Raw genomic sequence first — 13,069 nt, forward strand, 5'->3', positions numbered from 1 at the left:
TGTATGTAAAGTGTTCAGCGGGTGCAGTAGAGGGCTCAGAAGGGAAGTCCTTTGGCTGTCCGTGCTTGCTGGGGGTTGTAGTTATGCAACAGCTGAAGGCACACTGGTTGCAAAACACTTGAAAGTTTATTACTTAACGTAGTGTTTCCCAACCCATGTGCCTCCAGCTGTTGCAAAACTACAACTCCCAGCATGCATGGTCTGTCAGTGCATGCTGGGAGTTATAGTTTTGCAACAGCTGGAGGCACATGGGTTGGGAAACACTAAGTTAGGAAACGGACAATGTTTCCCAACTAGTGTGCCTCCAGTTGTTGCAAAACTACAACTCCCAGCATGCCCAGGCATGCTGGAAGTTGTAGTTCGGCAATATCTGAAGGATCAGATGTTGCCTAACTACAACTTCCAGCATGCTTGGGCAGTCTGGTATGCTGAAAGTTGTAGTTTTGCAACATCTGGAGGTCCACAGTTTGGAGACCACTGTATAACGGTCTCCAATCTGTGCTCTTACAGATGTTACAGAACTACAACTCCCAGCATGCCTGGACAGACTGAGCATGCTGAGATTTGTAGTTTTGCAACATCTGGAAGACCACAGATTGGAGACCATTATACAGTTGTCTCCAAACTGTGGACCTCCAGATGTTGCAAAACTACAACTCCCAGCATGCACAGAAAGCCAAAGGCTGTCTGGGCATGCTGGGAGTTGCAGTTTTGGAACTCCCAGAGGCAGCGGTGAGATCGCTTTACGGCGATCTCACTGCTGCCAATGAAGATGCCGCCCTGCTGCTGGAAACTCATCGCCGGGGACGCACCACCGCCGGGACCACCTGGAGGATGCTGACTAGCTGATAGCAGCGATCGCTGGGGGTGTGTGGGTTTATGAAACCCCCCCGTGGTTGCATGGTAAGATGGCTGGCTATCAGTGATAGCCACCATCTTACTGGGCGCTGCGGGATGCCGCGAGTAGCGGCAAAAATGTTCATGACGTACCTGGTACGTCATGGGTCGGGAACACCTTCCCACTCATGACGTACAGGTATGTCATAGGTCGGGAAGGGGTTAAAGGGTACCTTTCATCCAAAAAACTTTTGATATATTATAGATAAATGTATGCAGAATAACTTTCCAATTGCATGTTATTAAAAAATATGCTTCTTTCTATTTAATTTTCCACTTTGAAAAAATGACCACTAGGGGTCTCCCTACCAGTCTTTTTTTTTATTTTATTATTATTTTTTTTTTTATATTATAGATTTCAGACTCATGCTGGAGTCCTAAATCTCAGACTGCAGCCGGGACACAGACAAACTCCCTGGCAGGGAGCAGTGCTGAGCTTGTCTGTTTCCCGGCTGCAGTCTGAGATTTAGGACTCCAGCATAAGTCTGAAATCTAAAAAAAAAAAAAAAAGGATTGTTAGGGAGACCCCTAGTGGTCATTTTGTCAAAGTGGAAAATTAAACAGAAAGAAGCATATTTTTTAATAACATGCTATCGGAAGGTTATTCTGCATACATTAATCTATAATATATCAAAAGTTTTTTTGATGAAAGGTACACTTTAAAGGTGAAAAAGGGCCTTAAGGGGTTAATTGTAGCACCCGGCACTGCAACATACAAGTGAGGCTCTGCCTGGTACTGCAGCTTAGCTCATTCAAGTGAACAGGGTCAGCTACAGGACCAGGCACACTTGGGGTCTATTCACACGGCAGAATTTCCGCCTCAAATTAAAGCCCCATAGACTTCTATGGGATTCTGCACTCCCATTCACACTTCTGAATTCCCACTTGAGGAATTCCGCTAGCGGAAGTCGGCAAGCGGAAATTCAGAAGTGTGAATGGGAGTGCAAAATCCCATAGAAGTCTATGGGCTTTAATTTGAGGTGGAAATTCTGCCGTGTGAATAGACCCCATGGGGGAAATTTATCAAAACCTGGGCAGAGGAAGAGTGGTGTAGTTGCCCATAGCAACCAATCAGATTGCTTCTTTCATTTTCCACAGGCCTCTAAAGAGGCCTGTGGAAAATGAAAGAAGCAATCTGATTGGTTGCTATGGGCAACTGCACCACTCTTCCTCTGCACAGGTTTTGATAAATCTCCCCCCCTCACACCATGTTTTATGCAATCTGGCCGAAGCCCAAAACCACCTGTCGACATATATGTGCTTGAACCCATTCAATCCAACGACCTGAACTCAGTCACCTATTGACTCATTTTGGGCCATTTTCCTACCATATCTAACTGAAAATTGTGGTCTGTTGTAGTTTTCAGCCCAGGCCAAAAGTCATATACAGTCATTGGATTAAAAGTGGTCTGGCACAGATATGTTGGCAAGCGGTTTTGAACTTCCCCTGATGAATCTGTGCCACAAAGGGACAGGGAAATGTGGTGTGAATGAACGCCTACATGAGGCTGTACCAGGTGCTGCAGCTTCTGCAGTAAAGGTGGCTGTGGGCTCTCCAGAGTCACAGTCAAACTCAATGAACAGATCAGACCATCATAGTGAATTCAGCTCAGGTCAGAATGTAAACTGTAACAGTAAGGGAGGATTTATCAAAACTAGTGGAAAGAAGCAGATACCCACCGCAACCAAATTCAAACTCTTATTCTTATGGTATAAACTACAGAAAATGTTCACAGTAGAAAAAATAAATACACAAAGTAGATGATGTATCAGAAGAATTACTCACTAGATTAAGACACAGGAAATAGAAGATCTGCCTGGAGTCATACTCCTCAAGGACCTGCTTCAGTGAATCTTTAAGAAATCTTGGCATAGACGGGGACGTGCTGTGCAGGGCGTCCCCCATGAAGTTATACAGAGGGGTCCCTTCAGGTGAGTACCCCACAAGCGTGCCTTTCTGTCCTTTCCTGGAGACTGATGCCAGGATGTTTGCAGCTGTTAAATGGTTAAAAACAGGGCAGAAAGCAGATTTATATCAGACCATATATGCAGCAAAACAAGAAAACACAAACTACATCTGATTTTATACATACAGTTAGGATAAAAACTATGTATTCAGGATCTAGGCCTCATGCACAGATTTCCTTTAGTCTCATAAACATGATTGTTTTACAAAGCCATAATACAGACCATTGAAATAAATGGAACAAAAATGTAAGACAACACACACAACCTAAGGACACGTGTCGTGCTGATGTTTGAAGAAATTAGCTCAGTTTTTCTATCCCTGGAAAACCCCTTTAGGGAGGTTAAAGGAATTTTAATCACTGACTGAAGTGATTGGCTGAGCGGGCCGCCAGTACCGAGATGGGTCTGTCTGGGAACTAGCAGCCAGCGTAACCACCGGGGAGCGAGCTCAGGGAGGACAGAAACCTCCCGTGGAGCAGAAGGGCAACATCACAGGAGGAGGCCCGAAAAAGTGAGGTAGGCGAATATTCATTTTTTTTATTTCATTTTTTTTCAACTATGATTACAGCTCCAGAAACACATAAAGAAGCACAGTGTCACCTAGTGGTCAGTTATACTAACTTCAAGAAGATTTTTGACGACGGCAGAAATTAGTCCTAAATACCTATTGGGAAATTTATCAAAACCTGTGCAGAGGAAAAGTTGACCAGTTGCTCATAGTAACCAATCAGATCGCTTCTTTTATTTTTTTTAAAAAGGCCTCTGAAAATTAAATAATGCAATCTGGTTGGTGCTATGGGCAACTTTTCCTGGGCAAAGGTTTTGATAAATCTTCTCAAACATTTCAATGCAACCAGACAGCAAGAACCATTGGTTCACACAGGGCGGTTAAACTGAAAACACTGTGTGAACATGGCCTACAGAAGTAAATATGGCACTGTTCTAGAAGTCTGAATAGAATACTGTACTAGAGATGCAGACCAGTCCTTAACACTAATACTTACATAACAAGAAGAAAACGGAGCTCACCACCACCCCTCCAGACAACACGTGTTCAGTACTGGGCTGGTGGGCTGGTTTATTCATAGCCCGGAGTTGGTCTGTTATAGGATGAGTCCAGAAATTCCCAAGTAGCAATGCGCCCAGAACAATGACAAAGAACCCGTAGCGGGCACACTTTGATACTTCCATCTTAACCGTGCAAACGGACTCCACATAGAAATCCAGAATCATGACAGAGAAAATAACGGTAATGAAAGGCATGAAGAGAGACCACCAAGACTCCACTTTACTCTGAAACAGAGAAAACAGAGAGGGGGATGCTTTAGGACAGTGGTCTCAACTGAGGACTTACAGATGTTACAAAACTATAATTCCCAGCATGCCAGCACTGTCAATGGATTGTTATGCTCTATAAAGCAAAGGAATCCATAAAGGGGTACTCCGCCCCAAAACATCTTATCCCCTATCCAAAGGATAGTGGATATGATGATACAAGATTCAGCTCACCTCTCCCAAACTGGTGCACGGACCCGTGTCCGGCCAGGCACACACCATGGAACGAAAAAAAAGCAGGGGGTCCAGCACTTCAAATAATGCAGCTTTGTTGATGAAAACGACACACGTACAGGTAGAGGTCAGAAGCGTTTTGAGCGCATGCGCTCAAAACGCATCTGACATCTACCTGTACGTGTGTCGTTTTCGTCAACAAAGCTGCATTCTTTGAAGTGCTGGACCCCCTGCTTTTGTTTCGTTCCATAGGGGATAAGATGTCTGATCGCGGGGGATTCGGCCACTGGGACCCCCGCGATCTCAGGGGCGGCAGCTTGGAACTTCATCCATTCATGTCTATGGGAGGGGGCGTGGCGGCTAGTACAAAGACGTCACACCTCATCCCATAGACATGAAAGGAGGGGGCGTGATGGCTGTGGTCGCCAGCCATCCAGCACAGAGTTCGCACTGGATGACTGGAGCGCTGCGCCGGAGACCACGGTTGTTGCTGTGGGAGGTACTCCAACTTAAAAACGTATCCCTGATCCACAGGATTGGGCATAAGTTTCTGATCGCGGGGGATGGGTCTGACTGCTGGGTCCCCTACGATCTCTTGTCTGGTTCCCCCCCACTTCTCACCATGCACGGAGCAACAACTCATGTATCTGCAGCTCTCCCATAGAGATGCATGGAGGAGGCGTGTTCAGTGGGTGCTTAATGCATGTGGAAACGCGGGGCGCAGAACAAGATATCGCAAGTTTCCCAGTGGTCGGACCCCTTGCAATCAGACAATTATCTCCTACCCTGAGGAGGATACCCCTTTAAATGTAATATAACAAAAACAAAACAAAAAAAAGATGAGATTTGGATGCTTGTTTAACACAGGACCTAAATGGTGTCTATCCAGATGGACATGGCGATTACCTCGGTAGTTGCAGCGAGTACGATGACCCATGGGCACAGTAATATGACAGAGACAAGGTGAGACAATGCTTGCAGACGCTTGGCTCCGCCAATATCTAAGGAGAGCTTTCTGGAAGCTGTATGGAAACCAACATTGAAACATAAAGCCAAGACAAGCAACAGTACTCCTCCCTGAAATCAACAAGAAAACAGATGCACTTCAATTAATACATTCCTGGTTATACAGCGAAAATATGTCATATAGAAAATCTGCAGGTCACAACATGAAGTGTAGGAGTAAGGAAACTTCTGAAACAGAGGAATTTAGAACAGCTACGTTCAGGCAGATCTAGCTCAGGTTACATAGATATGGTACATTAGGTTACACCATTTATTCACCCTATGGGTACATTCACACATACAGGATCTGCTGCATATTTTCAGCAGCTAATTTTGCTACCCATTAAAGTTAATGGATAGCAAAATCAGCTGCACAAAATATGCATCAGATCCTGTACGTGTGAACGTACCCTAAGGGTACATTCACACGGGCGGATTTACGCAGCATATTTATCTGCGGATCCGCTGGTGAAGGCCCCCTCTATGCTGTCTTTACATGTGCCTGCTGATAGCGGCATTACGCCACTACCAGCAGACACAGTGCAGCGATGTGCGCGGCGTACTCGCACATCGCGGCCGCTCTCCCTGCTCTGAGCTAGGCAGAGAGCTCCCGCGATGTGCGAGTATACTGTGACTCGCACATCGCAGTGTGTCTGCTGGTAGCGGCGTATTGCCACTATAAGCAGGCACATGTAAAGACAGCATAGAGGGGGCCTTCACCAGCGGATCCGCAGCGTAAAATAGGCTGAAAATCCACCCGTGTGAACGTACCCTAAGGGTGCGTTCACACATGCATATTTTCTGCTACAGATCTGCTTCAGCAGATTTTGCTGCCCATTAAAGTCCATGGGCAGCAAAATCTGCCTCAAAAATACGCATGTGTTAACACACCCTTATGGAACGTTCACACGGGCGGATTACCTGCGGAACTTCTGCATATTTGCTACCATAGACTTTAATGGATCAGCAGAAAATCCACAATAGATTTGCAGATTGTTCTTTGGACCCATTGAAGTCAATGGTAGCAAAATCTGCTACGGAAATTCCACAGGTAGTCCGCCCGCGTGAACATACCCTTAGGGCTCGTTCACAAGAGCGGATTTTCCGCAGCTGATCTGCTGCTTATTTTATCATTGACTTACCAGCAAAAAATAAGCAGCAGAAAAAAAGCAGCTGAAAATCCACTCGTGTGAACGAGCCCTAAGGGTACGTTCACACGGGCGGATTTTTTTGCGGGTTTTCCGCTGCGTATTTGAAAGTGGGCGGGCTCTTCTCGGCTGTCCGCAGCAGATTTTCTGCAGCGGAATTTACGCTGAGGAAAATCCACCGCAGTCCCTACTGACTTAAATGGGGCTTGCGGCAGATTTTCCACAGCTAAAAATCTGCTGCGGACAGCCGAGAAGAGCCCCCCCACTTTCAAATACGCAGCGGAAAACCCGCAAAAAATTCCGCAGGTGTGAACGTTCACGCGTGCGTATTTTCTTCTGCAGATTTGCTGTAGCAGATTTTGCTATCCATAGAGTTCAATAGGCAGCAAAATCTGCAGCAGCAAATTTGCAACATACCTTTAGGGTACGTTCACACATGGGTATTTTTGCTGCAGATCTGCTGCTGCTGCTTAGGGTAGGGTCACACATAATGGATCCGTACCGTAAAATGCTTAAAATCTCATCTTCAAATCCTGTGTCTCAAATATGCGCAAGGCTAGGGTCACGGTAACGGATCCGCAGATTATTAATCCTAGAGTGTGCCTCCTGCTGTGCCTGCTCGTAGCAGCAATCCGCCGCTACGAGCAGACACACAGTGATCTGCGAGAGCGGCTGTGATGTCTGGGAGTACACTGCGCATGTGCGCGGCATTTCGCAGATCTCTGTGTCTCTGCTCGTAGCGGCGGATTGCTGCTACGAGTAGGCACAGCAGGAGGCACACTCTAGGGTCGGTCATCGGCGGATGCGCAGCATAAAATACGCTGCAGTTACGTGTGACCCCCACCCTTAGGGTGTATTCACACATACAGTATCTTGCGCATTTATGATGTGCAGGATTTAAGGATGCTGATTTTATGCTGTAGATTTCAATGTAAACTAAATGACTGAACACAACTTCAAATCCTGAGCATCATATACGAGCAGGATACTGTGCATGTGAATAGACCCTTAAGAGGAGAAAACTAGCCTTCATACTGCCTCAGGACTCACCTGTGATGCACTTTCTATTATGTTATTAGACATTTTCATATACTTTTCATACATAGATACACTGCTGAATACGCATTGTACACTGCTGCTTTTACAATATAATGAATATCTGAAGACATAAAGAAAGAGTTCCAGTTAGAGCAGTCCCATAAAGGTTTATTGCTACATAAAAAAATATATATATATTAAAACAGTATCTACGTAGCTGGAAGTCACATAGGATCCGACGTGTTTTGCTCGTATGGACCTTAGTCATATATCTATGACTAAGGTCCATGTGACCGAAACACGTCAGATCCTCTGCGACTATTAGCTACGTGGATACTGTTTTAATATTTTTATGTTGCTGTAAAGGATCAAGTTTTATGGGCCTCCTCCAACTGGAACTCTTCATGTTCTCCATGGTTGTGGGACCCAGCTCTGGGCCATCCCTGCTGGATTCTGTTCCTGTATAGGTGAAAGCTGGTTTGCGTGTACCTGTGTGCATTTGGTTTTGTACTTAATTTCCAGTCAAGGTGCCTCCAACTGTTGCAAAACTACAACTTCCAGCATGCCCGGACAGCCGTTGGCTGTCCGGGTATGCTGTAAGTTGTAGTTTTGCAACTGCCGGAGGCACCCTAGCTAGGTAACACTGCCCTGTGTTGCTAATCTTCATTTATATATCGCGAACATATTCCGAAGCGGGTTCCAAATTTCAAGCTTCCACTTACCTTGTGGTCAGCAACCCCTAAGAGGGAGAATGCTGTGTACAGGAAGTGTGTGAGCGCGCTGTCATGATGTCCTTCAGCTAATAGAGTAGTGTTAAGGGTCATCAACTGAGCAGGCTCTGACAACGGATAGCCCCAGCTTATTACATGTACGGCTATGTATGATGCTTTTTTGCTTATACTAAGATAAAGGTGCTGCATTGTAGTCATCCCAAGTCAATGAGTGGTCTGATTTTGTTCCCTAGTTGTTCCCTATCAAAAATGTTGCATACAAATATAGATATTTCCCACAAAATAAGTAATCTCCCAATGGAAGCTCATTGTTTCATATGTAACCTTTTGACTTTCCATGTCTCCACATTTTTAGGACTACAATTATACCAGCCTTGTTCAGATTCAAGAAATTCCACCAACTTTGTAAGAAAACAGCCCACGTAGGAAAATGTATGCCCTATGCAAAGGATAGGGAATTGGTCTCGCTTCGGTTCTCCTTGCACACAGAGGCCCTCATTTACTTAGAAAATCGGGTTGTAAGTCTATGGCCCTCATTTACTATTCTAAACTTTACTATTCTAAACTGACTTGTTTTGTCGTTTTTTTTTGGCGCATCTTTGTCTGCAGCATGTCCCAGACATCGTGCGCCAATCTGCGACACAATGCGACATTTTTTCCCAACGGACCCGAGCTTTCCCACGTATTTATAAAGGTTTCCAACCCGAATTTGTTGAATTGTTGTGGATTTTTTCCTGACAACTCAGAGGAGTTGGAAACCAAAACCAACAAAACCTGCGTGCGACAAACAGGATGCGACATAATAATAAATACCAGGGGAAAAAAGCAGTCGGGTAAGAAAGCAAGATAGACTTACAACCCGATTTTCTAAGTAAATGAGGGCCTATCTTGCTTTCTTACCCGACTGCTTTTTTCCCCTGGTATTTATTATTAGGTCGCATCCTGTTTGTCGCACGTGGGTTTTGTTGGTTTTGGTTTCCAACTCCTGAGTTGTCGGGAAAAAATCCACAACAATTCAACAAATTCGGGTTGGAAACCTTTATAAATACGTGGGAAAGCTTAGAAATGTTGGGTTACGGCCCTTTTTCGGGTTTGGGAGAATCCACATCGGGTCCGTTGGGAAAAAATGTTGCATCGTGTCGCAGACTGGCGCACGATGTCTGCGACATGTCGCAGACAGAGATGCGCCAAAAAAAGTCGGGTTTAGAATCGTAAATGAGGGCCAGAGTCTTCATTTATCTTTACGGGAGAACCAGAGATACATTAGCGCAGCACTCATGTATCTTCGGCTCACCCATTCAGATGAATGGAGGAGAGTGCCACCCCCCCTCCCACTCTAGGCTCAAGGAGGTCCGGTGCGTCGTACAGGAGATAACATCCCCCTCCCCGTCCCCCCCAAACTGCGATCAAACACCTTTCCCCTACCCTTTGGAGAGGGGATGAGTTTTCCTACATGTGACTTTTCCTTTAATGGTCAGTCAGGGGGCTTGCTACATCCCCCATGTTATCGAGAGGTTAGGGAACAAAAAAAGAAAGAAAGTTGGCACTACCTTAAGCCCCCGGGAAAAGTGCGATGCAGTCCTGGCAACAGCTGCAGGTCCTCCGGTGGTGCTCAGCTTGTGAGAAGATAAAGTCCAATGTACAACATGCTGAAGACGGAGAAAGCGGCAGCTCTCCGGTAGGGGCAAGCAGAAATTTCTTTATTCTTGAAACATCAAACAGGAACATACATTTCTTAAAAATCGGGAGAAAATAGGTGTTGTCCTTCCTCATGCAGTGAACACAGTTAACGCTGTTTCACACAACTCGTGTGTTTCTATAGACCTCGTAGAAGTACACGAGTTGTGTGAAACGGCGTTACCTGTGTTCACTGCATGAGGAGATACAGCACCTATTTTTTCCCCGATTTTAAGAAATGTCTGTTCCTGTTTGATGTTTCAAGAATAAAGAAATTTCTGCTTGCCCCTACCGGAGAGCTGCCGCTTTTTCCGTCTTCAGCATGTTGTTTATCGAGAGATTAGGGCATTACTGACGTGTTTTCACTGCTACTAAGTTACCACATCAATCATCCCCTATGTTAAGAACAGATTTCAGGTCCACTATAGGCATCAGTAAAGGATACGGTGTTCAGCAATTTTGGCCATTAGGTCATCGTTGTCGAAAAGTAGTAAACATATCACCGCAACTATGAAAAACGCTGCACCCCGAGTCTGAGGAAAAGACAGAAGTTAATAAATACTGGGATAAGCTGCAGGAGGGGTGCTGCAAACCATTGATCGGTAGAGACTAAATGCATCTTATCTGCACTATACTTACTACTTTAATTCGGCATCATTCCTGTAATGGCGTGCCCTGCTGTGTCTGGTTGTCATCGTGTACAATGATGTTTCATCCATAAATTCAATGGCAAAACACAGCAGGGAACCTCCATACATGTGGTGCAGTGTGGAATTTAAATGGTGCATATAAAGCAAATTGCAGAAAAGATGTGAATGTGTACAGGAAGAGTAGTGAAGTTAAAGGAATACTCAGGCGAAAAATAACTGAACCCCTATCCACAGTACCAGTAGACAGCACGCGCTACATTAATTTTTATAGAAGCGTTGTATTTTGGTATTTTCGATGCTCCCATAGGAATGAACGGAGCGCAATCCCGCTGCAGCATGTGCTCCTCACTGAGCGCCGGGTCTCGTCCTGGTGATCACGGTGGGGGCCCAGCTGTCAGATCCCCCCCACGATCAATTACTTATCCCCCTTTCCTGTGCATAGGGGATAAGTTATTGTTTGCAGGAGATCCCTATTAAAGTGACACTCCGAAAAAAAAATTTCACTAAGGGGCAATAGCATGGGTGAGGTAAAACAGCTGCCCTACTCCCTTCTTACCAGTGTCTTCATTTCCCCGATAATATGCCATTACCATATTGACAAGTCAATTTACACAGGGGTTTGTGTGTGGAGAGACAGAGTTCACTTTCTCTATAACTCATAGACACTCAATGACAGTCACATAGAGAAGGGACCTAATCTCTACACACACACCCTGTGTAAATCAGCTAGTTGGGATGGGATCTGGCATATTATCAAATATGATCAAAGAGATGGGATCTGGCATATTATCGGAGAAATTAAGCCATTCCATAAGAGGAAGAGCAGGGTCTCTCCCCCTCCACCCCAAGACTGGAAGCCCAAAAGATTAAAAGATTACTTTTAGGCTACGTCCACACGTCAGAATTTCTGAGCAGAATTCCACGAAAATATTTTGCTCCGAAATTGCAATGGGATTCTGCTGCACTGTGCACACGGCAAAATAGCTGCAGTGGAAATCCTGTTTCCGCCATCCGTAGAAACAATAGACCTGTTCAATGTTTCTGTGGATTCCGCTAGCAAATGCATTTTGGAAGGTTGGGAATGAAAGGGTGCTGTCGTTCCAGTAAATGTAATTACCCAGTTCCACTCACCACAACAGAACCGTAGAGACCAATACCGTAAACCAAGAAATTAGGGAGGGACTTCTTGCCAATATATATTTTCTTTCTTTCTTAAGTCTCTAGGCTTATGAGTTGCTCAGTATCAACATCCAAGTCCTCACCTTGATCTTGAAGATCTCCTATACCTACAATTCATATAGTTGGGAACTATATCTATAGCAGTTGATTTCCAGGCAGGAAATCACATGAGCATTCAGTATTATCCATACAGTGGCATTAGTCAGCCTAAGGCGCCTTTCATATGGCTGAATTTTTGCAGAATTTTGCTCCGTGGGCAGCAGGAGACGACTCAGTCAGTCAGTGCTAAAACCCCTTGGAAGTGTGTTTAAACACAGCAATGCATTTCCGAAGGATTGATATGTTAATTCTCTGCAGAGGACGGGATTTGAAAATACAAAAACTCGAAAAAACCTGGTGCGGAAGTTCAAATTTCATCCGCAGAAAGAATTGACAAGTCAATACATTTGGAAATGCATTGCAGTCTTTGAAGACGGCACATTTCCAATCCTATCAAAAACAATGGGAGTCCCCTACAACAGAATTTCTGAGCTGAATGTTTCCGCTATGTGAATGGGGCCATAGGCATCCACGTTAGAAAAAAAATGTTTACCATGAATTTTTTTTTTTTTTTATGCTCTGTATGGAATACATGTACAGACTAAGCTATTCCAATTGATATAGAGTATGTGTCACAGGCTTTCCTAATACAGTCAACAGAACTGCAGTGAGTAAGAATTGCAAGTAAAGGGGGTTATTCTCATAAGTATATACTAGGAAATTTACTAGGGAATTTCTATTTATTTAACTCCCTATTGTATTAGAACAGTAAAAGCTTGGCACACACTTTCATAGGATCTCACATTTATTAGGGAAACCCTGTAAAGCGAAAACTCATTATGCACATATGAACAAATACCTTGGACGGTACTCCGCTGGAACCAGTGAACAGCACGGTAAGCAATGTTATGACTACAATATCGCTATGCTCAAACAGCAGCAAGGTCCTAGATAAAAAGAAAGAACTGATCAGGCCTGTAGACTCTTCCCCGTAAATAAACATTAACAGGTTAAAATAAAAAGACAATTTCAAAAACTAGTTTCTAATGGTGGATAGTTGCTGCAAGCCCTTAAAGGAGAACTTCAGCCAAAACTAACTTATCCCCTATTCACAGGATAGAGGATAAGTAGCTGATTGAGGGGGGACCGGCCACTAGGACCCCCTAAGATCTCTGAAATGGGACCCCAGCTCTCAGTGAGGAGCGCGTGCTGCAGATGGCACAAGCCC

The 13,069-nt window shown here is 44.7% G+C and overlaps 1 protein-coding gene across 1 annotated transcript in view; it reads right to left on the reverse strand.

Moving 5' to 3' along the window:
- SLC30A5 (solute carrier family 30 member 5) overlaps window positions 1-13,069 on the reverse strand; it is a 49,984-nt gene that overhangs the window by 25,369 nt on the left and 11,546 nt on the right. Inside the window, exons 5-10 of the mRNA XM_056541568.1 lie at window positions 12,701-12,788; window positions 10,419-10,506; window positions 8,288-8,364; window positions 5,281-5,451; window positions 3,870-4,158; window positions 2,684-2,892 (exon numbers count right to left, since the gene is read on the reverse strand). Coding sequence (XP_056397543.1) covers window positions 2,684-2,892; window positions 3,870-4,158; window positions 5,281-5,451; window positions 8,288-8,364; window positions 10,419-10,506; window positions 12,701-12,788 — 922 coding nt within the window. The remainder of the gene's footprint in view (window positions 1-2,683; window positions 2,893-3,869; window positions 4,159-5,280; window positions 5,452-8,287; window positions 8,365-10,418; window positions 10,507-12,700; window positions 12,789-13,069) is intronic.

The sequence above is a fragment of the Hyla sarda genome, chromosome 1, assembly GCF_029499605.1.
Source record: "Hyla sarda isolate aHylSar1 chromosome 1, aHylSar1.hap1, whole genome shotgun sequence".
NCBI lineage: Eukaryota > Metazoa > Chordata > Amphibia > Anura > Hylidae > Hyla > Hyla sarda.